Below are 25,611 nucleotides of genomic sequence, written 5' to 3' on the forward strand. Positions count from 1 at the left end.
CACATTAGACATAATAATGGGCAAGTGCCAAAATTATCTCGTTTGATTAGAAATTTCATTTTGTTATACAAAACCATAAAATATGTAGAGCAACTGGCAAGTGCCCAAATTAGCTTAGTTGTGCAAAGTTGCTGAGGAGACACTGTGTTATATAGGTTCTGTTTCTCCACTAAATCTCTTGGCAGCTGAGTACATGGAACAGTATATTGTTGAAATACGTGTTGTATAAAAAAAAAACCAGTGCTTTTAAAACATACGAATCATACTAGCAAACAAACGACTCTTTGTAATTTATATATATATATATCAAACACTATGAAAAACTCCAAGCCCTCCCATTACATCCATTAGCTCCGACTCACTAATGTTTTAACTGAGATTTTGCTTCAGTCGGGTGATTAGTGTTGTAAAAATGAAATAATTCAATCTGAAACACAACCTTCAGCTTTATTGTACATCTTAAAATATCACCAAAAAGTTGGAGTAGCTGACTTCCCCCTTCCTTTACAAATGGAGAGATTATTGTTTAATCATCTACAACAGTTTCCATTTATATAACTTGATCATTTTTCCATGACTCAGCATTTCTTCTTCATGGCTGATTATCGATTCGTGGAGGCTTTGACAGTGAACAGCAAGTTGTCCTGTATAGCTAGTAAGATAGGTCAATGCGTTAACACACCTCTTGCAGGCGGATGAATCTCAGAAGAAACTCACTCATCGTTTCTGCCTTTTTCAGTCAATACATAATGCCATCGAGTTGGGAAATATAACACCTGTTATCATTTTTAGCACTTAGACTGTGTTTCAGGCGCCTGCTATGCAAAGATAACGATGGCTTTCTTGAATTACAACCCCCCTGCTTTGGGGCTGAATCATCCCACTTATAAAATGCAATTGACGATGACCACTGCGTGTCCTTTTGCCCGGGCTCCTGTCCACTAGACATTAAACGATGAACCCCTCCCGGGCCTGCGCTGGCACCATCACCGGGACTCCCCCGACCCGGCTGATATTGTACGGGGCGAGGCGGGTTGGCCCAGGGACGGTGGCCACCAGATCAGGGCCATCACTTTCATATTCCTCGCTCGGTGGCCTCTTGCTGCCAGCCAGCGGAGGTGCACTCGCCTCTTCTTTGGGGGCCTGGTCGTAAATCCGGCGCAGGGAATAGCTGATGTTGTGGGAGCGGTAACCCATGGCGGTGCGTACGCTGCTGGCGCGACTGTTGTTGTTGCTCGGGGGAGCTAATACATCCTCCCTGTGAAGAAAAGACACAGTTTACGTCAGCTCTTTCCATTATGTTGACATCTCCCTGCCTCTTGTTTACCATCTTTATGCGTTTTTTGCAGTCTTCTATTTTTAGGTCTCGCGACCTATCGATGCGCGCATGCGCATCGAGCGGAGCGAGAATTCAAGCGGCGAAAACATCATGAAACCACCAGCTTTTTGCTGGCGTTTTCATGGCGTTTTCTTGCCGTTCATGTGAACCACGTGAGCAACATGCACGCGCATTCACGGCCGGCCGCAGGCCGGCCCTACTTTCACTTTCCCGCTTCTCCTCCCCTAATGATTTATTCCGGCCGCTCACAGCACATCAAAGGGCTTCGCCCAGCATGCGCTCACACGGCCGGCCCTACTTTCACTTTCACGCTTCTCCTCCCCTAATGATTCATTCCGGCCGCTCACAGCACATCAAAGGGCTTCGCCCAGCGTGCGCTCACACAGCAAGGTAGTGTGCATTTCAACATCCTAGCCGAGTCTAAGCAACTCTGCCATGGTTGACTTGGACAGCTTAAAAATGTTACCGGATGACTGCTTTTCTCCCCTAACCTCCAGATGACCCGTTAGCCGTAGTATGCTAATCTAGAAGTATTCACACTGCCCAGTCGCTGCAGAGTAGTTGCAACATTAGCTATTCTTTTTCACATGGACTACGTTTCAAGCCAGCTATTCTTTGAAAGGAAATACATTTGTGTTCTAAAACAATGTAATTATGTGCGCACTGGCACAAAAACAAGCGCACAAGCGAGCCCCTGAGATCTTGCTGTTTTAAGTAGACTGACGTAATCACGAGCATAAGTAATGCAGAGCTTATTCTGCCGCATGTGTCTGCACAGAGGTTTCACCTCCCTCTTCCACTTTAATTTCCTGTTAATTTCCGTGTGAACTCCGGTGGGCTACTCCAGCCTTCCGTCCGGAAACCGAACAAGAACTGGCAATGCCAATAGGTATGTACGCACTCAGATGGGGACCATCGACAGACATATTCTTGCACTCATCCACTAACCCATCTATAATAAAACACACAAACTCAACAAGCATATGGAAGGCGAACTGTAAGATTAAAATTAGATAAAAGGAAAATGACGCTGCCTAAAGTGTATGCTTGCAGTTGAAAACGTGGAAAGCCATCTTGCAGTGATATGGTACATGGTGTGGTGTTTTGATGTGTTGACGTGGCTGCCACGTTTAGCGCTTACTTGTTGGCCTTCCTAGAAAGAGAGACATTGGAACACAATGGACAATACATTTCTAATTAAGCTGCCTGCTTTAAAAGCAGTGTCCATTTGGGACCAGGCACATTGTAGAAAAATTAAGCAACAAGCCCAGAACCTCTGTCCGGAGAGCTGTAGTTCGCTCTAAAAACAAGCATTGGCATAGCCAATAGGTCTCGCTTGTGGGACCTTATAAGTATTTTGTTTTGCAGCACAATATCCTTGTAACTAAATACTTATAAGGTCCCACAAGCGAGACCTATTGGCTATGCCAATGCTTGTTTCATTTTCTTTCTTTTTTTACATTCGACTGTGTGTTGCACGAGGCTACCAACGAGGGTACATGCATTTGTCACAGCAACTTCTAGTACGCTACTCACATGTAGTAGAATCGTCCAATGCAGTGCCAGTTTGACAAATACGTGTAAAAAGTATGTGCGAAGAGTCACAAGTGCATTTGAACTTACCTTTACACTTTTTGGTAATTCACAAGATTCTCAGTAGTAACCCTGTGAAGTTCCATGCGTACTGCTGGCAACATTATGCGTCAATTTTTCAACATTGGGTAATTGCACACCGTGTACAATAAAGTACTGTTAAATTGCATCACAATACGTAAATGCATATATTTTTTTCTCCAGTGTTGAAATATGTCCCCCCATGGAGAAACCCCCTCCCGCTTTACTTAGCCAATGAATGATCAGTGCCCTTTCCCACCTTGGAAGGGGAGTAACTCGAACCTGTTGCTAGCGTAAATCTCTGACCATTTCCATGATGGCAACGTCTGGAATAGGACTTTGTGAACGGCCACAAACATAACTTTCATAGGCATTCAAACGTACAAGGATGACTATGCATTGCCACACTCTCCCTTGTGTAGGAGTTACGACTGTGGATGTTTCTTCACTTGCAGGAGACAATTTCCATGTAACAAAACCATTTAAGCCTATCAAAATTCCCCTTAGATGTAGGCTGAGTGCAAACTTATGGCGGTAAATGGCTTTCAGAATCAGGGCCAGGGTGCGCTGAGCTGGTGCTCAGAAATCCCTTGTTAAGATGATAAACCATAAAAAGTGCTGAGTCTAGTTTTTTTTAACATCCCTCTACTCAGTAGAATGACTGTGACCTTTCATATCCTTGATTTAGAGGAGAAGGTTAGAGGTTACAATCCACCACTGTTGCGACCCCCCCCAAATACTCGCCCTGACGTGGAGGAAATTCCACTGACAAATTCTCTGTATTTCACACTTCCTCCCGAGATGAAACGCCCTACTCCATTAGAAATGCAGCTCTAGGTTACAAAACTGACGTTTGCAACAATTACTTTATATCTTTGCTCAGCATGGACTTCAAGGCTCATTGAAGTTTGGCACTTCATGACAATAATGGTAGAGTCATTTTCTTGAATGGGGTGGCAATACCACACATATCATAGGAGTTAGCAAAATGTGAGTCACTGCAGAGGAAGTGAGTACTGTGAACACCTATGCCTTTCCAGGTGCCGTAGATGGGAGATATTTGGATAAGTGGAGACAAGGAATCCAGATCATAGAACCTTTTTCCAAATACACCGATTAAAATAGCATATGTTGTAAATATAGGTCTGGGGGGGGGCATTTAACACTACATCCATTACAACCATTAGCTTGCAGCAGTACCCATGTCCATGAAGAGTGTATAAGCAGCAGCATTGCCCATTTTTGCCCTCATTCTGACATCAAAACCATTACTGGCCTGCAGGTGGTAGAGTTCGTAGTGCTTGAACTTAGTGGCATGGGGAGGGTTCTTGGAAAAGTGTTAAGATAAGACCATATCCAGTGTCCGGGAGCAGAGAAAACAGGCACTACACTTTAGTTTGGGCTATAGATTTACCAACCCCCTCAGGGCTCCTGGATGAGCCACTAATGTGCCTAAGCGCAATAGTACCTGTCATCTCACCCATGGTCACTCATGCCCTCGTCTGCGAATCTCCCCAGTGGGCTTCCTAATAAACGATCTCATAAATAAGCAGGTTTGAACATTGCTTCCTTGTGTAGGATAAACTGCTGGGTATATGCAGTATTTTCATACAAGTTATATTCATTATGCGGGCACCAACTTCTGGCTGCATCCGAATCGAGATCACTGGTCAGATCCAAGAGTAGTGCTTAATTTGAGCCAGGGTTTTCTGGTGCTCAGTATCGGCACTCAATTGTCAGCACTGGTACCTTTTACAGTCTGCCACATGGTGGTGCTGTTTTGTGAATTCAGAGATGAGTACAACTATTGTTTATTATTTCAATATACATTAAGTACGACTAATACCCACTGCCATAGCCATTCTTTCAACTAACTTTTGGGTCCTTAAATGATCACACTTGTAGGACTGTTACTTATTAGTTATGCTGTCACTGTAATTGACAGCGGTAATGGGCAACACAAGTGGAAGTAGCCTGGTGACTAGAGCCCTGGCACTTATATTTTTACAAATTAAGCACTGGCCAAGAGGTTACAGTTGAATACTTTGAACTGGTTTGGATCTCAATGTTTCAATAATGTACCTGGTGCCTCTTTAGCCAGAAGTGTAGTTCTGTGAATAATTTATATTATAAATCCCATCACTGATTCTGCAAATATGGTCTGCGTTGAGATAATGAAGGTATAACATTCCCCTTGCTGGTCAGGCCCTTTAAAATATTTCTTTAAATCGTTTTCGGGATAATGATCTTGTGACCTTAGGTTTCATTTCTTTCTCCTTGGGTTTCCCCAAGGACCAGGCCAAGGGCCCATTAGAAGTTCAGCCTATTGCCAGGTTAGTCCTGGGTGAATTGTATTAATAAATAGCATAGCTAAAAAAGTGCCTCATGTTTGCAAAGTGGGGCAGTTTAAAACTTCTAAAGACATTCAGTATACATGTTTATAAGGTATCGAGGACTCCATGGATTTTGGCTTGCTGCAAACAGTTTGTTTTATTATTAAGAAACTCAACTGTAAAAAAAAAACAGCCCAGCAAACCATAAGACAAGTCCACAAACAGCCAATAAAAGAGCCCACACACTGACCTGGCAGACCAGCCCATCGGGCGTGCCTGAATGCCCTATAGGTCAGTCGGACCCTACCTACTGTTGCCCATTTGATCACTGGCCATAAGTGCAGCACCACATACCGTTGGACTAATAAACACTTTGGGACATATTATCAAGGGGGTTTATCTCCGCTTTTTTGGCTTTAAAAGCCAAGAAAGCGGAGATAAAATTATCTCCCTATTACCTAGCTGTCGCTAACACCAGTTAGCGACAGCTAGTAGGAGATAGCGACCATCTTGGGCCCCGCTTTGCATGTCAGTGAAATTTATCACTAATGACATGCAAAGTGGGTGTGCCAAGATGTTAGCGACTGGAAACAGTCGCTAACATCGCTATCTCCTATTACCAACTTTTGGAGATATTCGCGCTAAGCGCGAATATCTCCAAAAGCTAACACCTGCCCCTGAGCAGTTCTTAGCCATGTTATCCAATGGTAGGTGGATAACATGGCTAAGAGCATTAGCTCGGTAATGCATGAATATCGCTGACTTTTCAGCGATATTCATGCATTTCGGCCGATTTTTATCGCTTAGGAGATAAACCTTGATAGTAGCAAGGTTCATAAGCGATAAAAATCGCCGCAGCTCGGCGATAAAAATATTGCCGCTAAGCCAACATAGCGATAATTATCGCTAGTTGTTGGTAATATGCCCCTTTATTTTCATTTTGCATTATTTTGGATTAGGTTAAGAAAGAACGTAAAGTTTAGGCTAAGTGATAGGGCTGAAGTAATGTAAGAATGAATGAAAGGGGACAAAGTAAAGTGTGGTTCAATGTTCTGAATTTGCTGAGGGAAAGATTGAAAAAAGCAGATGAGACAAAATAAAGTTATGGGGTGGAATAGTGTTCAAGGTAATAGTATACAACCAAATGTCCTCAGTGTTAGGGATGTAAATTCATTGGAATGGCAGGAATAGGCGAAGTAGGACTGAGGAAAAGAAAGAGGACATTTCTGAAATGCTTGAGTTAATCTCAGCCACATTATAATTACTCGGGCTGCATTTCAATCCTTAGGGGTCCATTAGGATGGCGGGCGGCCCGCCCGCCACCCTAACGGAGTAGTGGACCGTCCGCTAAAAGTGCGGGGGTCCCGAAAATGGCATTAGGATGCGCCCGCCACACAGGCGGGCGCATCCTGTATGCATACCATTGTGGCGGACGGAGCAGGAATCTCCGCCCGCCGCAATGGTAAAAGTGCATGTTGTGCTTTTCAAAGTGCAACATGACAGGCACCACGCGGTGCCTGCCATGTTGCACTTTGAAATGCGGGGGGTACCATAGGTACCCCCCATGTGCACCCCCCAAGCCACGGACTCCCAGGGGGCCCGCAAGGGGCCCCCGCAGGGAGTCTCCGCATGCCTTTCCGTGGCGGCAATGCATTGTGCACAGCCCATAGTAATACCGCAGGCGGTGTCTAAAAGACACCGCCACCATGTTACTGGTTTTCCGCCCCGGCCGCTAGGCGACTGGGGCGGAAAACAGGCGGGCGGTGTTTCCCACCGCCGCGGTCCCTCCCGCCATCCAAATCTGGCAGGGGGGAATTGGGCTGATGATGTCGGGCGGATTTTCTCCGCCAGGCTGGCGGTAGCCACCGCCAGCCTGGCGGAGGAAATCCGCCCGACATTATAATGGACCCCTTAGTGTTTTTTACCTCTATGTCACTCTCAACAGAGACCAGCCCTATGTGGAACAGATAAGCCCATTCACTGAGCTTAATTTAGGCATTTCACTAATCACTTTTGTTTTTCTCGGGGTTAGGGAAAGAGGCATTATGTGCTCTTCAATCCTCCAATGGCAACATAGGTGTGAACCCTGTCCCGCTCATAGTCCCTGAACAGCGTCTTACTTGCAAATAAGGTGAAGGGTAAGGTATGTAAACTACAGGCTAGGCTCTAAGAACCCTATGTAGTAAATAGGGCCCTTGGATTACTGTTTATATTATGTTCCTCCTGTTGACTTCAGGTCCTTACAACCAGGGATAGGAAGGGCAGCCAGAACCCCGCTACCACCAACTCGCCTCAGACACCAACCCACCTCGGACATCCTTCCAAAGACCTCAGCTCCACTGCTCTTTACCTAACGTGGAGGTATGAGACAGCGTAACTACACTCGCATTTGATAGGATGTTCATCACCAAAACCTGGCTCACCCCCTCGTCCGCACCCAACATCGCCACTGCTACGCCCCCTGGATGTAAGATGATCCGTCACAACCGCCTCTATAAACCAGGCCGAGGCATCTCCATCATCCACAAAGACTCCCTCGACTACATAACCCTGGATAACGACACCATATCAATAATGGAACACCTCAACTTCCAGATCAAACCAAATGCCACAACCACCATCAGAGGAACCCTTGCCTACAGACCTCCAGGTCCCCGCACCAACTACTGCAACGCCATCCCCAACTTTATTGCTCCTCTAGTGATAGGCTCCAATCACTACATATTCCTGAGTGACCTCAACTTCCACCTCAAAGACCCCACTGACTTCAATACCTCATCGCTTCTCGAAAACATGAGCATCATTAGCCTTGCTCAACTAGTCACCGCCCCCACTTACAGCACAGGACACACCCTGTACCCCATCTTCTTCACCAACGACCACACAAAATTCTCCCACATCACTGAGCTGACCTAGACAGACCACAGCATTGTTCACTTCTTCATTGATGATGTGCTGGAAACCCTTACAAGACACCTCACTTTTCCCTGATGCAACTGGAACAAAGTCACCAAAACACTCTGGACCACCACCCTGAATGAAACCAGACCTCACCCCACAGACTCTCTCGAACTTGAAATCCTGAATTTTTCTAACTGGATTACCTCAACTGCTGACATTCTGTAAAGTCTTTATTGTTTAAGTTATTTAAAACCATAACAATGTCATAGTACAAATATGGTATCCATATGAACGGTTTAAAAAAGTATTAAAAAACATATTAATTATTTAGATCTAAAAACCGATAGCGGTATCCTTATCATGAGGCCACTTAAAAATTTTGTTCAAATTTCTACAACATCATATTATTGTCAAATTATGTTTTTTACTGCTAGTGACGTATAAAACATTTTAAACATTTTTATAAAATCGCATTAAGTTTCTGAACATCATTGTTATTATGTTCCTTTAAATTTCTAGACATTATTGTTCTTGTAGTGCCACATAGTTTTTCACATAAAACAATAGGAATGTCATAATTTTACAAGTCATCTGCGGGTCTGTAGTGCCAAGACCTCTAATGATTGCAGATCTACAAGTTCGAATACCTCTATCATTAAAAGCCTTTTTTAGTAGAGCAACGCGTTTCATTTTTAGGCAGGGGCAGATACATATTAGATGGATAATATCTTGCCTTGCTGACAGCATAGTCCCTCGGAAGAACACTTGCAGCCAAAGAACCACCAAACAAGCCAGCTGGTTCACCTCAGAAGCTCCGACCCTCAAACGCCACTGCAAGAAGCTGGAAAGACTATGGAGTGCCAACAAGAGCCCTGCAAACTGCAACTCCTTGAAGCCCATCCTCAACAGTTACCACTCCAGCTCAAAGAAGCCCTCACTGCCCGCTTATAGGCAAACACCAACCACACTAAGGAACTCTTCAACATCAATCCAAGAGTTCGCCTGCCCCTCTGCGACTGAGAACACCATCCACCCTTCCCAAGCCCTCTGCAACACTCTAGCAGACTTCTTTCACCGCAAAATTGCAGACATCTACAGCAACTTCAACCCCCAACCCACCAACCTCAACCACCCTCGCACCCCAAGCAACTCCGCCCTCCACCAAATCACCAAAAGGAAGTAACTGTCACCAGAAGACACCACCTCTATCATGAGCTCTATCCACTCAGGATCCCCGTCGGATTCATGTCCTCACCACATCTACAACCTAGGAAGCAAAGACTCCTCAACACTTCCATCACTATGGCCACCGAACCCAATGCTTGGAAGCACGCCGAAGTCAAACCCTTCTTGAAGAAACCCTCAGCCAACCCCAACTAACAAAAAAATTACAGACCCATATCACTTCTCTCCTTGCCGGCCAAAGTCTTAAAGAAGTCCATCAACCTCAAACCCCAAAACTCCTTGAAGAAAACAACCTGCTCGACCCCTCCCTGACAGGATTCCGACCAAACCACAGCACCGCGATCACCCTGATCGCAGCCACGTACGACATCAGACATCTTCTCCACCAATGTGGTTCAGCCCCCCTCATCCTCCTCGATCTCTTGGCAGCCTTCGACATGGTCTCTTCTCTCACCACACTCTCATTATCAGACTCCACCATATAAGCATCCAAGGCAAGGCACTCGACTGGATCACCTCCTTTCTCTCTGGACGAAGTCAATGCATCCTGCTTCCACTCTTCACCTCCACACCAAAGACATCATATGGGGTGTTCCCCAGGGCTTCTCCCTCAGCCCCGCTCTCTTCAACACCTCCATGGCACCTCTGACCAACATCACTCAGGCCTATGGTCTCAACATCATCTCCTGCGCTGACGACACACAGCTCATCCTCTCCTCAGAAGACTCAGACACCACAAGACTCAACTTCGAAACCACCTTGACCAACATCTCCACCTGGATAAAAAACAACTGCCTGAGACTCAACTCGGACAAGATCGAGGTCATCATCTATGGAGCAAGCCCTCCCCTTGGGACAACACCTGGTGGCCCTCTGCCCTCAGCCCATTATCCACCCCGTTGGATCATGCATGCAACCTCAGAAACATTCTGGATCAGTGGCGGCATCTCCGTTAAGGCAGGGGAGCATCGCCCCAATGCCTTCATGCAGCAAAAGAAAGGAAAACATAAAATGATAATACCGTAACGTTATTATCATTTTATTTTGGCCTCCTGCTGCGGCAGCTGGCGTGATGGGGCGGGCGGGGCTGAAGAGCAGTGGAGGAGGGTACTACTTTTTTTTTTGAGAAGTAGTTTTTATTGCAGACTAATGATATACATAATACTTCTACATAAACATGGCATCTTTGACATCTTCTTTCATTTATCATTATCTAGCACCTTACACAGCCTTGGAGCCCACAACCCGGAGGTCGGGCGGCGTTGCTCAGGGAAGTGTCAAAAACGTTAGCACAAGTGTAGTTGTATCTCTTTCGCAGAGAGATCTCATGTCTGCTTTTGATTTTCCTCCCTAACCCCCCAGGTCCGATAAACTGACCCCAACTTCCCCCCACCCTCCCTGGATCCCACCACCCATGCTTGGAGTCCGTACGGTCTACATCTATTAGTGTCACCAGGAGCTAATGGTTGTCTAAGTTTGTGATGTGCCTGGTGTGACTTGGGAAGTGTCCTCGTCCAATGTCTGAAGTCCCCCATCGTCTTGCAACGATCTATCCCGTAAGGCCTGCACCAGTGTTTCCCAAGCAGCCGCTGCAACTAGCGCCCTGTCGTCCGATCTCTGACGTGCTACTTGGTATCTTAGTGTGATTTCGGCAGTCGCCCATTTCAAGAACTCATTGATCCATCTCCTGTATGTAGGGCTCGTTCTCGCTTTCCAAAGTCTCGTAATTTCCCTTTTAGCTAAGAGAAGGCCCATATCAATACATTTACTTGTAATCTTATGTTTGGGAGTATGTGGGAACCAATGCAGTACACTGGCAGCCAAATCAAATTGTAGGTTTCTCTCTGTCACCTCGTTCAGTGTGTCTCCAACCGCCTGCCAATAATCACCCAAGTCAGGACAGGACCAAAACATATAGACCAGTTCCGCCCCCTCTGTAGCGCATCTGGGGCACCCTGCCTCGGCCGCTCCAAAATACTGCCTAATTTTGCCGGGTGTTAAATAGGCCCTATGGAGGACAAAGAAGTGTATCTGTTGGAAGCGTGCGTTCCTCGTGCTCTTCCGTGCTCGACGCACTATCTGCGCCCAAGCTGTCTCAGGGATCTCCCTGTTCAAATCAGCCTCCCACTTGGCTTTTAGCACTGTCAAGGGCGGCAAGTTCTCTCGTAGCATCCTAGAATACAGGCATGTGACAGCCTTATGAGTTCCCGCCGCCATCATGGTGTACTGACATGCCATGGTCGTCGTGGGTTCCAAGAGCCCCCCTTTCCAGTGCGCCTTTATAGCCCTGGTCACCGCAGCGTGCAGCAGGAATCCTCCCCTCGGGAGGCCAAACCGCTCTTGTAGCGTTTGATACGGTATTAAAACACCATCGTCGTACAAGTCGCCAAGTACTTGCAGCCCCGCGTCTTCCCAGAGCTGCAACTGCGACCAGTCCCCTCCATGGGGGAACGCCGTCACCATTCCGAGAGGAATCTCAGGTGCATATGGATGCCGTACACCTGCCCGCCATTGGGAGCAGTTCCAGCAGAACCTAAATGTCTGTTCTTCAAGTGTTAAATCGCTCAGGGTTAGCCTCTGCTGCAAGGTAATATAAGCTAGGACATGCCTCGGAGTGCCCCCATCTCGCCCATCCTCCGGGCCGCGATACACTCTTGCCACCTCCTGCGTGAAGAGCTGCAGCTGAGCCGCGAGGTGGTAAAGCTCGAAGTCTGGGACCGCTAGGCCTCCCTCGTCCTTCGGGCGGATAAGCGTTTTGAGCGCAACTCTGCATCTACCCGAGCCCCAGAGGAACGAAATCAATTGTGATTGTAAGCGTCGAAAAATGGGGTTGGGTATCCACACTGGTAGCGTGCGGAAATAATAGAGAAGGCGCGGCAGAGCAATCATTTTCAATAAAGAGATTTGTCTGGTCACCGAAAGCGGCAGGGTGGCCCAAAAGGCCGTACTCCCATTTAACGCTCGCACGCAGCGGCCCACATTACCGTCTAGCATATCCGTCGCCGTGTGGTATACGTAGACCCCTAAGTATTTCAGGCACGTGGGCTCCCATTTGAGGAAGGGACGATGGCGCAGCTCCCCCTGACACATAGGAAATAAACATGTCTTGGACCAGTTGACTTTCAAGCCCGAGATCTCTCCGAAACGCAAGAGAAGCCTCTCCGCTCCCTCCAATGCTTCATCCGCATCCTCGAGGAATAACAATAAGTCATCTGCGTGTAGGGAAATAAACTGTTGCTCCCCCTACTGGCTATACCCCCATAATGAATTCCCTTCCGTATTTCAGCTGCTAGGGGTTCAATCGCCAGGGCGAAGAGCAGGGGGGACAGGGAGCAATCCTGCCGCGTTCCGCGCTCCCCCGGGTACTGGTGCGAAATGAGGGACCCCACTCGCACTCTTGCCACCGCCGATGTGTACAAGACTTCTGTCCATTTTATATAACCTCCTCCAAGGCCAAAGCGTTCCATGACTCTGTATAAATACTCCCATTCTAGGCTATCAAACGCTTTCTCAATATCAATGGACAAGACCATAGGCGCCTTCACCCCTGGGTGATCGTCATCTATCAGTCATATAAGTCTCTTGACATTCATAGTTGTGTTGCGTGAAGGGATAAATCCAGACTGATCTTTGTGAATCAATCCGGGCATATGACGCAATAGTCTAGCTGCTAATATACTACTTAAAATTTTGTAGTCCGTAGTAAGCATAGAGAGTGGTCTATATGAAGCCGGGCTGCAGCTCTCTCTCCCTGGCTTCAGCAAGGGGATCACTAAGGCCTCGCGCATGGATTGGGGCAAACGGCCAGCAGTTCTGGCCTCGTTATATACCGATTGGAGCCGCGGTGCCAGCAGGTCCAAGTATTTACTATAAAATTCTATAGGCAAGCCGTCTAGGCCCGGCGTTTTATTGCGAGCCATCCGTTTCACGGCCCCTCTAATCTCACCTAGCTCTATGTCTCTGCCCAGGTCATCCACCTGTTCTTGCTCCAGTTGTGGGAGGCGTGACCCCTCAAAAAAAGCGTCAATGTCGCATTCTCGTCCCTCAAGTGCACTCTTGTAAAGCGTTTCATAATAGCCCTGAAAGCTGTGGAGGATTTCAGCCTGAGTATAGATCATGTGTCCCCCTTCCCCCTCTAGAGGCAGGATCGGGGAGCTTCGCTTAGCGGGGTTAGCCAACCACGCTAGCAGCGTTCCAGCTTTATCCCCTTCATTATGCGCCCTCAGCGTATATGCTCTGTGATCAAAGCTACGGAGGCGCTCCACCTCAATCGCTACGGCCTCTCTAGCTGTGCTGACCTCCCCCTGTAGCTCTGGGTGACCCAGCCGCACCTTTTCCGCCTCCCGCAGTTTATCCTCCGCCTTATCCAGATCTCCTAGCAGCACCTTCCGCACTCCTGCGTGTTTCCCGATACATTGGCCCCTGAGAACGACCTTGAAGACGTTCCATTCTGTCGCCCTGGATGTGGTAGTGCCGTCATTTTCGGCAAAATATTGTGTGATCCCTTCCTCTAGTGCTGCGTGAAACAGTGGGTCGTCCAATGTCTCAGGTCGCAGTTTCCATGTTGGGACGCCTGAGCGCTCGGTCATCCAGTCCATCGTAATCAGCATGGGGTTATGATCCGATACCGTCCTAGTAAAATATTCAGTTTGCGCGATCGTCGTCATCACCGTTGGTGAGCACAACATCGCATCAAGTCTAACATGTAAGTCTTGCAGACTAGAGAAGTATGAGTAGTCTTTTTCCGTTGGGTGTTGTGTGCGCCAAGCATCGATCAATCCCCATCTCCCCTGCCAGTCAAGTCTACCTTTCGTAAGTCGGTGTACTGGGGAATCTCTCAGCGGTGGGTGAGACTATCCAACTTACATCCGTAACTGAGTTGAAATCCCCTCCTATCAGAACAGGGCCCGCTAAATAGTGTGCAAGCTCCCCAGAAAGACGCGTCAAGAAGGGCAACTGGTCAGTGTTTGGTGCATATACGCTACATAAGGCTATATCCCTGCCTTTCAGTTTACCTTCTATCGCTACATACCTTCCCTAAGGGTCGATTGTTTGCCTAGTCACCTGAAATGGAGTGCCCGCCCGGATCCAGATCAATACTCCTCTAGCGAACGCAGAGTATGTGGTATTAAACATTTGCCTTCTCCATCTGCGCTGTAGTGCAGCTCCTTCCTGTTTCGTCAGATGCGTTTCTTGGAGTAATGCAATATGGACCTCCCTACGGGTCAAATAAGCGTGTACTTTGTGTCTCCTTGTCATTGTGTGGTAATTGCAAACACAACAGTGATGGACAGAATGTGGATCAATGTCACACATTCACCCCAGTCCAAAGATCTGGGCCCAAATCCATCGTTTTTCCACTCCACACCACCCTGGGTTAGACAATGGCGATATGCAAATCAGCGCTGACCCTGTGCCCCATGGGAACAGTCCAGTCCGAACTACAAAAGCCATGTCCTTCCCAGAACGGAAACAAGCATCCGAGGACCGGCCCGGTTTCGAGGTAACACCTCTCATCAGCCCGGCTAGCTTGATTCCAGTGGTGTGGAGTGCCTGGGACTCACGTCTGAGCATCCCCAGTACACTTAGAGTGGTAATTGCAAACACAACAGTGATGGACAGAATGTGGATCAATGTCACACATTCACCCCAGTCCAAAGATCTGGGCCCAAATCCATCGTTTTTCCACTCCACACCACCCTGGGTTAGACAATGGCGATATGCAAATCAGCGCTGACCCTGTGCCCCATGGGAACAGTCCAGTCCGAACTACAAAAGCCATGTCCTTCCCAGAACGGAAACAAGCATCCGAGGACCGGCCCGGTTTCGAGGTAACACCTCTCATCAGCCCGGCTAGCTTGATTCCAGTGGTGTGGAGTGCCTGGGACTCACGTCTGAGCATCCCCAGTACACTTAGAGCGGTAATTGCAAACACAACAGTGATGGACAGAATGTGGATCAATGTCACACATTCACCCCAGTCCAAAGATCTGGGCCCAAATCCATCGTTTTTCCACTCCACACCACCCTGGGTTAGACAATGGCGATATGCAAATCAGCGCTGACCCTGTGCCCCATGGGAACAGTCCAGTCCGAACTACAAAAGCCATGTCCTTCCCAGAACGGAAACAAGCATCCGAGGACCAGCCCGGTTTCGAGGTAACACCTCTCATCAGCCCGGCTAGCTTGATTCCAGTGGTGTGGAGTGCCTGGGACTCACGTCTGAGCATCCCCAGTACACTTAGAGCGGTAATTGCAAACACAACAGTGATGGACAGAATGTGGATCAATGTCACACATTCACCCCAGTCCAAAGATCTGGGCCCAAATCCATCGTTTTTCCACTCCACACCACCCTGGGTTAGACAATGGCGATATGCAAATCAGCGCTGACCCTGTGCCCCATGGGAACAGTCCAGTCCGAACTACAAAAGCCATGTCCTTCCCAGAACGGAAACAAGCATCCGAGGACCGGCCCGGTTTCGAGGTAACACCTCTCATCAGCCCGGCTAGCTTGATTCCAGTGGTGTGGAGTGCCTGGGACTCACGTCTGTGCATCCCCAGTACACTTAGAGCGGTAATTGCAAACACAACAGTGATGGACAGAATGTGGATCAATGTCACACATTCACCCCAGTCCAAAGATCTGGGCCCAAATCCATCGTTTTTCCACTCCACACCACCCTGGGTTAGACAATGGCGATATGCAAATCAGCGCTGACCCTGTGCCCCATGGGAACAGTCACCGCTCTAAGTGTACTGGGGATGCTCAGACGTGAGTCCCAGGCACTCCACACCACTGGAATCAAGCTAGCCGGGCTGATGAGAGGTGTTACCTCGAAACCGGGCCGGTCCTCGCATGCTTGTTTCCGTTCTGGGAAGGACATGGCTTTTGTAGTTCGGACTGGACTGTTCCCATGGGGCACAGGGTCAGCGCTGATTTGCATATCGCCATTGCCTAACCCAGGGTGGTGTGGAGTGGAAAAACGATGGATTTGGGCCCAGATCTTTGGACTGGGGTGAATGTGTGACATTGATCCACATTCTGTCCATCATTGTTGTGTTTGCAGTTACCGCTCTAAGTGTACTGGGGATGCTCAGACGTGAGTCCCAGGCACTCCACACCACTGGAATCAAGCTAGCCGGGCTGATGAGAGGTGTTACCTCGAAACCGGGCCGGTCCTCGGATGCTTGTTTCCGTTCTGGGAAGGACATGGCTTTTGTAGTTCGGACTGGACTGTTCCCATGGGGCACAGGGTCAGCGCTGATTTGCATATCGCCATTGCCTAACCCAGGGTGGTGTGGAGTGGAAAAACGATGGATTTGGGCCCAGATCTTTGGACTGGAGTGAATGTGTGACATTGATCCACATTCTGTCCATCATTGTTGTGTTTGCAGTTTCCTTGTCATTGTGTGTAACCCCCTCACGTTCCAGGTTATACATCTCAACGTTCCCATATTAGCCATTGTCCCATGGCAGCTGGTGCAGTGTGAAACAATCCCAGACCCCTGCGTGGGTGGTGGCGTCTCCCCAACTTGTCCCCGGAACCAGAACAATCAACCCCCAATGAAGTAAGTTCCCCACAGTCAACTCTCCCCCCCCCCCCAGGACAGGACCCAATATCGCTCTATCAGCTCCCATCCAAACACAAATTAACTACTTAACCTCCCACCTATATCACAGTCGTCACTGTGGTAGCCTTATGGGCCAACAGGGCGCAACTCTAGATCCGAAGGCGGCTGCGCCAGCCCTACGCCCCCGCCCTCATGATCCCCTTATAACTAGTCCCGGTGGAACGACTTGTGGCGCAAGACATAGTCCTATCTTTTAGCATAGTTCCCCCCAGTTACCGTAAGGATCCATCTCGCTCAGTTCTCGCATCAGTTCTCCAGGATTTCCTCCGATGTCTGTGGCGCCACTATCAAGCCTTTGATACTGTTGACTTCCAACTGGTCCGTTTCCGAGCCTGTGACGTGGCCTTCTGTGTCCGTGCCCCGTTGCGACGGGTCTGTGGCAGTTCCCGACAGTTCCACTACTGCTTGCAGCGCTGCTCTCGTCTCCTCTTCCGTTTGTGACACCGAAGGCTTCCGGGATCCCTGTTGTCGCCTGCGGAGTCTCTGTGATTTCCGCTGTTGTGGTAGGCGCCGTTCCGTGTCTTCCCTGACTTTAGCTCCATCCGTGCCCGCCTTGTACGTATCCCACCAGGCCCAAGCGTCCGCTGATGTGGTAAAGAAGTGCATCTTGCCGTCCAACACCACCCTTAGCTTGGCTGAGAAGAGCAGGGAGTATTGTATGCCTTCAGTTCTGAGTTCTCGTTTTATGGACAAGAAGGAGGCACGTAGCCGCTGTGTCTCATAAGTGTAGTCAGGGAACAGTGTCACTTTGCTATTAGCTACCTGAAACGGACCCGCGTCGCGGGCCCTCTGGAGGAGCAAGTCCCTGTCCTTGTAGTGTAGCAACTTAATTACCACCGGTCTGGGTGGCTGGCCTGGTTTGGGAGACCCAGCCGGGACACGATGTGCACGTTCAAGCGTGAAGAAAGGCGATAAGCCTTCTGGTGCAACTTCCGATTTAAACCACTTGTCCAGGTAGCCAACCATGTCACCCTCTTCTGTTTTCTCAGGCAGGCCCACCAAGCGAACGTTGTTGCGCCTACTTCGGTTTTCGGCATCCTCTGCTCTTCTTTCCAGCGATTGTATTCGATCCAGTGCGTCCGCCAATTTCATCTCCATTGCTTTGTGAGCAGGGGTCAGTTTCCGCAGGGAGTCTTCCGTATCCTTGACCCTGTCTTTAAGTTTGGTATGGTCTGCACGAAGGAGCCCCAGCCCCGTCGCCACTTGAGCGATGTCGTGCTGCAAGGCGTCCTTCGTTGCCGCAATGGCCTCCAGAATCCGGTCTTGGAGTTGTTGCAGGTCCGCAGGCCCCGGGACAGAGCCTGCCGGCATTTCCGAGCTTGCGGCCTCGTCGACCTTCCCCTTGTTCCGCCCCATCATGCTAGTGCAACCGTCGAACCATTCAGTACCTCAGTGCGAAGGAGGAGTCCGCAATCTCGGGCAGCGTGGGGGTGTGCAGCCAGGGCCTCCAGTGGGTCCGGTGAGTCCCCAATCTTGGGATTATCGCCTCTGCAACTCCAGCAGTACCCCGTCAAGAAAGGTCTGCCAGATCAGTCGTCCTCGCTCAACTGTGGTTCTCTAGCGCCTCCTTCTTCAGCCCATGTCTGATGCCCACTTGGCGCTTCGCAGCAGGGTGGTTCCAAGCCTGGGCAGGTATCCGGCTCTGTGTCAGCACCTTAGGTGGGTTCCGTGGGGCGCTAATTATTACTCTGGGTATATGTGCTCTGCCTCTCAGCACCCCTCATCTGCCCCGCTGGGTCAATTATATGGCTCAACCGCATTTTATGATCGCGTTCAGGGCTTGCGGGGTCGCCCCACTGGGATGTCCACGGGTCCTCAACGACAGCTAATATCAGCTCGGTATTGTTTCCGGATTCCTGCCCTGTGGCGGTTCTGTGTCAGTCTCTCACGGACAGTTTCCTGTGGGGAGCGCCGATCATCATGCCCCTATCAGCTCCAAAGTGCACACCGTCAGCTTAGTGCAGTTGTAGGCTCAGGGCTCGCTCTCAGGTATTTCAGGCTGCGGGGTCTCTGTCCTCCATAGGACCGAGCAGATCGCTTTCCCTTCCGCAGTCAATCGGGCACAATATTTCCCGACTTCCGCTCGGCTGAGTCCCCAGTGCGCCACACCTTTGATCTTCCTTCTCCTCACAGTGGTGTGGTACAAGGCCACCGCAACCGGACTTTGGGGTACGCGCAAGCAGCACTTCCCTGCTGGGAGGCGCGATCCCCAGGCTCAGAGGTCCCCGCTCAAACCGCCGAGTCTCATACGATTCTCCGCCTCGTTGCAGAGGATACTCTCCCTCTTCCTGGGGCTGCGCCCAGCTGCTTCGAGCGTGTCCCCTCGACCCCGTGGGCACTTACTTCGGCCTGGACGGGCTGTCCTCACTCCTTGTGTGCGAGCGGTGGCCTGGATGTTTCACTGCTTGCAGAACTCAATGCCTCTTCTCGGTTCCTCGGTCTCCTCGCCGTCTCCCTCTGTTCGCGGCGTAGAGCTCAGCCGCCATTTTAAAATTGCATCGGCACTGTTAAGCGGCTGTGGGGTCGGGTCCGAAAGCGCGTGTCACCGAGCGCTGGCCCCCTCCGCTCCCTCAGCCGGGCAGATCGCTGGCGCTCCCCCAGCTCTTCCGTGCGACCCGCTTCTGGTCGTACCATGTATCGCCGGGGTTCAATGCTTGCGGGCGCTAGCCACGGCTGCGTCCGCCATGTTGGGCCTCCGCCTTCTCCGAACTTGTTCGACTCCCCGCTCGGGTCAATGCGGCGCTGATAGGGCACCTCTCTCAGCCCCCGGGGTGCCGCTTCTAATATTCCCTGTCACCACAGCGTGATTAGTGTCGTCCACGTGGGCACCGCTCGTATTTTCAGGATATTCTTGGGGATCGGGCGCGGAGCTCCGGGCTCACGCTGCCATTCCCTCCGGCGTCCAAGCCACGCCCCGGGAGGAGGGTACTACCCTCTTAAGTGCACAATGACTGTTTTGTCAGCCCTCTCAGGTCGCCCAAACCAATCACCCGCATTTTCCCCCTAGAACATGCCCACCCCTACAGCCCCTGGCTGAGCGCTGTGTCCCGGTGCTCAGACCAATCACAACGTTGCACTGTGGGGAGCCCTGGTTCCTACTTCTCCAAAGAAGAGGACGCAGGAGGTGCCATTTTGTGCGACCCACTCTCTCTCCCCACATCCCCTTCAGGCTGCATCGTGTCAGGTCTGTCAGAGACAGTGCATCTCCTCCTGCTCATGGTGACATGCAGAAGCAGAAAAGCGGCTGGCCTGCTGATCCTGACCTAGAGCCATCACTGCCTTGTCTAGCCTGGGTCCCTCCCTGGTGTGCCACAGATCTGCCTGTGACGGTGCCATCTTGGGCCTCAAGAGCACGCGCCAGCAGCTGCCTGCCTGCGCCAGAAGGATAGGTAAGGCTTTCGGATATTGTTGCTTTAATACCTGTATAACACATTCTCCATGGACTGAAGTGCCGCTAGGTGCTTCCGCTGTCATGGCGAAGCTGCATGCTCTAGGGCCTTCCATGGGCAAGTTTTGATTGCAGCAGTGAACAGCATCTCCAGACAGGGGCATCGCACTATGCATGCTGATATTGCTTGTCTCTGCCATTCAGGCTGCAGAAGAGCTGTGGGCCCCAGGCCGAGGAGAACAGTGCAGCAGAATCCCAGAGGAGAGAGAAGAGCTGTGGGCCAAGGGGGGGCAGGGGGTAAAGACAGGATAAGGTAGAAAAGCAGAAGAAAGGAAGCGGAAAGGAGTGGGGAAGGAGAGAAGCTCGAAGGTATTGAGACCGGAGATGAGGGAAAAGCAGGTAGACCATCAAGTAGTGTGAAATTGCGAAAATACCATGGGAGGAGAATGGGTGAAGGCGTTGAAGGACAACATGCAAGGACAAGAGGCAGGAAGTAAGGAATAGGGGAGGGCAGAGGCGTAGCAAGGGGGGGTTGGTCCGCCCGGGCATCACAAGTTTTGGGGGCAGCACTGCCCCTCCCCCGCGCTCTACATGGTGGCTGCGGGCGGCAACACACAGGTGGCGTGACGGTTGGCCAAAGAGCTAGCTACACCACTGGGGGGAGGGTAAGGGTGACGAGAGATGGGGGAGAGAAGAGGAGGGTGAGAACATGAAAGGGGGAGGTGTTGAGAGAAGAGCGAAGGAATGAAGAGAAGAGTGCTGACGTCAGAGAAGCTGTGAATAGACTGAATGGACAAACAGGGACAGCAACCAAGAAAAATGATATACAATCATAATACATATAATGACCAAATTTAGAAATATATATAAGGAGATAGATATGGGTTAAGAAACGACAGACAAATAGAACATAAAGCTGAATGAAGGTGGGAGAAAGAGCAATGGGGACACGAGGGGGGCAGTAAATGAAGGACAGTTAATGAGACAGAAAGGGAAAATAAACTGAAAGGGAAATTAAAACTGAAGGGAAAGGAACCAGGAAGTGTGAAGGGGGATGAACATGCACTTCAAAGCGAGTACCGAGAGAAAGGGGCGAAGAGCAAACAAGCCTAGTTGTGATTGCATTAATGTAGCGCTTTATACCCTTACAAGGCACCGAAGAGCAGCAACAATCAAGTCTACGAGGTAGTTTGTGGTTGGAAGGGTGCTGAATTTTGATGTTGATCTATGCAAGAAGCGTTTAGGTGTTGCTCATGAGTCCCAGGAGTAGTGATCCGATCATGTCTTTGTTCTCAATGCTTGGTGGGAAAAGAGTGAGAGAGCGGCAATTTATTTTATAGAAGGAACGTGAGAGGCGGGAGGAATAAAGAAGTGCATAAAAAGTAAGAGGAGAAATGGGAGGCGAAACCGGATGAGAGGCTGCCTCGAGCAAGGCTGGTGGAGGCCAACCAGTGGTGGTAGCTGCGGACGGTCAGGAGGTAAGTGGTTTTGTTTGTTTTTTACTCGATCAAACCCCTCCCAGCCCAACCGCTGCAGGTTGGAGGTAGCAGACAGGACTGTCCCGGGCTCCCACCTCACCATGAAACAACAGATCAACTCTGTCGCCGCTGCCTGCTTTCACACCCTCAGCATGCTCTGCAAGCTCTTCCACTGAATCCCCATCTCAACCAGGAAGACTTTAACCCAGGTGCTCATCTCCAGCTGACTCGACTACGGGAATGCTATCTATGCCGCAGCCACCAAACAACTCCTTAACCTCCTCCAAACAGTCGAGAACTGGGCAGAGACACTCATCCACAACCTCCCCACAAGATCCAGCGTCACTCCTCACCGCAGGGTTCTCCACTGGCTCCCCATTGAGGAAATATGCCTCTTCAAGCTCCTCATTCATGCCTACAAAGCCCTCCATAATACCGGGCCCACTTACATCAACATCCACCTGACCATCCACCAACTGACCAGAAAGCTCCACTACTCCACCTTTGCCTTAGCCCACGTCTTAGCCCTTAGCCCACGTCCCACGCATGCAGGGGCCGCTCCTTCTCCTACCTTGCCACCAAGTACGGGAACGACCTCCACCTGCACACCTCCCCTTCTCAGAAGGATTTCAGGAAGCAGCTGAAGACCTGACTTTTCGACCTCAACTTCTCTCCGATCGATGCTCGCTCACAGCGCCAGGAGACCCCCGGGGTACAAGCCGTGCTTTACAAGCCCTGCTGATTGATTGAGAGGCACTAAAGCAAATGAAGTGTTTTAGCTGCAACCACTGGATATCCCCAGATGGAAGCCCTTAGGATCATCCATCAGTACCCTCTTCTTCGAAACTCTTTAATATCATCCTTTTATCTTAATCTCACTTCTTTCATCCTCTTATCCTTGATCACCCTCAATTCCTCCCTTCGGCCTATTTATTAACCCTCCATAAGCCTCTCTGCATTTCTGTGTCCTTTCTCCTCCTACTTTTTATCCACTTGCTGTACCTTTCAACGGTTTACTCTTTCTTTATTTTTCTCATTCTCTCTTATTATCCCTTCCATTTCCTACCACTCTCACTCTCTGTCATTATTTTTTTCTTTGCTATAATTTCTTGTTTCGCTCCCAACGTTGCACCCCTCACTCCACAGCTCCTGTAAATAGATGATCCTAATTTGTCTGCTCTATTTAGAGGTTTTTTTCCATATCCCTTCACTTGAGTCTCTCATCTTTTACCCTCTTGTGATGGTTTTGCATCTGCAGTTCATTCAATGGGTCCAAATTCAGGTTACGAAACATTTCGCCTCTATGGTGGAGACACATGATACACTGAACTTGACAACTGCACCATTTTGCTTGACAGATGACACACAAATACTTCTTAAACTGGAAAGCCTTAACGATGGTGAAAACTCACAATTTTTCAGTTTCCTCAGAGCCATGGATCAGTGGATGACTGAATGCCTCCAAAACGGAAATACTCACATGTGGTTAGTGGAAAAACTACGACCTACTCACGGCCTGGCCTGACGATCTGGAAACACTGCCTAAGGTATTTAAGGAAGTAAGAACCCTCGGAACTACCATGGACACCAAGCTATCAATCACTGCCCAAGTGGACAAACTAGCAAGATCAAGCTTCATTACTATAAAAACTCTGTGGCACATTTTTCCCCACCTGGGATTTTCACACAAGGTCCAGGCTACTATCTCTCTTGTTCTGTCTAAACTCGATTACTGATCATCTTTAATGACTATGAAAATACTACAACGGATTTTGAACTATGCTGCCAGTCTACTCTTACAAATAATACCACAAGCCCACATTTCCCCTGCCTTGAAGGCCCTATATTGGCTTCGATTGCCAGAAGATCCAGATTCAAGCTGCTTTATATAACTCACAAAGCGATTCATGGTACATGCCTGCTCCTCTTCAGCAGGAACAAAATCACCAAATACATTCAACAAAGGCACCTCCGCTCTAGATTTGCACATGGCCTCAAAATCCCACCTTACAAGAAAAAAATCATAGGTGGCACATCTTTCTCTGTTCAAGCAGACAAACTGTGCAACTCTTTACCCCCAGACATAAGAAGGATAACTACCTTATCTTCAGAAGACTACTCGAGACTTCTTGGCTCTTCCTCACATAACCACCATCCTCAAACATAAATATGCAGCATTTCCCTGTTTATATAAGCAGTTACTTGGATTATATATGTGTACTTAGATATGTGTATTCCTTTGTATAAATATGTATAATAGTCATGTTTATAAATATATAGATATTTGTTAGTTATTCCTAACAAATTGACCTATTACTTATGGTTATATTATTCTATGCATAAATAAGTACATTTGTATCATAACTATTCATCTGCAAGTGCTTCACTATTGAAGTAAAAACAAAATGGAAACAAATAAATTAGCTTAACCCCTTCCACACTCATGACGAGCTGGGCTCGTCATGAAGTAGCCTCCTCACACGCTCATGACGAGCCCAGCTCGTCATCTTGTGTGGGATTTCAGATTTCTCAGCACAGCAGGGGAATATGCTGAGCAGCCATGGGGTTAAAGTACAGCAACACTTGAAAAGTCTGAGTTTATTATACATAACTGAAATCTAAATATATTACTGAACGTATACATATATACCTTCCATGTACTTATGTACCTTTATATTTATTACTTTATTCCTAATTCAGCATCTCCAATGCACTACTCTATATCTCACCCTATACCTGTCTCAATATGTCCTTTACCTGCACACTCCGAATCAACTAAAATCTCAATTTACTACTCTCTTCAATGCTCAACTCTATTTCTCACCCTACACCTCTCTCAATATATCCTCTACCTCCACTCTCTATCTCATCCCAAACCTCATTCTCCTACTATGAGCCCCAAAATAACCCTTTCTAGACTCTTCCCTCATCTATCCCCTCTTTTCATCATCTCAAATCTCCTTTTCTATTCAGATCCCCCAAATAATCCTTCCTTCCCTCTGACTCCCTTCTCCTCTCCTCGTCCCTACCTCCTTCTGCTGCTATGATCTCCAAATAAACACTTTTTAGACCCTCCCTCTTTATATTTCCTTATACTAATTCAGCACTAATTCTGCTTGCGTTCCAGAGTAGCGTGCTGCTCGCCGAAATGAGCTTCGAAGGGTCATCAGGGGTAGGAAGAGCTATATCAATGCAATTACAATTACATTTACAATGGGGTTGAGGCATGATGTTGGGGTGGTACCAGTAGAGTTTTCCCTGCTGCTCTGTAGTATACCTGTCCTGGTGAAGAAGGGAATACCTTATTTTTTAGTGTTTGGACCTTGCTCTTTTTCACAGTGCCAAATTTTCATGCTCACCATAATATCGCCCAGCGGTGTTATCAGGACTGCTTATGGGCCCTTTCCTCACCTGATATCATTGGCCAGCTCCTTCTCATAGCGCCTCTTGTTGCAGCAGCAAATACAACACCAGATCAGTAGGAGGAGAAGGAGCAGCAGGAGGAGGGCTCCGATGACAGCTCCCGCGATGATTCCCGCGCGATTCACCTCTGTTACGAGAAGACCAATGAAACATTGTGTCAGAATCCTTTTGCCTCCAAAGACTAACAATGATCTTACCAAGATTTTTTAACTAAAGCTTTATTAAATTCAAAGACTATGTGCTTGGAGGAATCATATCACTTTATGTTTAAGTGATTTCCTCAGGAATATCCCAATTTCTCCCATCAGAGTTTTA

The 25,611-nt window shown here is 48.8% G+C and overlaps 1 protein-coding gene across 1 annotated transcript in view; it reads right to left on the minus strand.

The window, feature by feature from the left end:
* Window positions 1–428: 428 nt before the first annotated feature.
* LOC144799679 (coxsackievirus and adenovirus receptor homolog) overlaps window positions 429–25,611 on the minus strand; it is a 316,427-nt gene continuing 291,244 nt past the window's right edge. Inside the window, exons 6-7 of the mRNA XM_078671161.1 lie at window positions 25,285–25,423; window positions 429–1,258 (exon numbers count right to left, since the gene is read on the minus strand). Coding sequence (XP_078527287.1) covers window positions 949–1,258; window positions 25,285–25,423 — 449 coding nt within the window. The 3' untranslated portion in view covers window positions 429–948. The remainder of the gene's footprint in view (window positions 1,259–25,284; window positions 25,424–25,611) is intronic.

Source organism: Lissotriton helveticus, chromosome 12 (assembly GCF_964261635.1).
Source record: "Lissotriton helveticus chromosome 12, aLisHel1.1, whole genome shotgun sequence".
In the NCBI taxonomy this organism is placed as follows: Eukaryota; Metazoa; Chordata; class Amphibia; order Caudata; family Salamandridae; genus Lissotriton; species Lissotriton helveticus.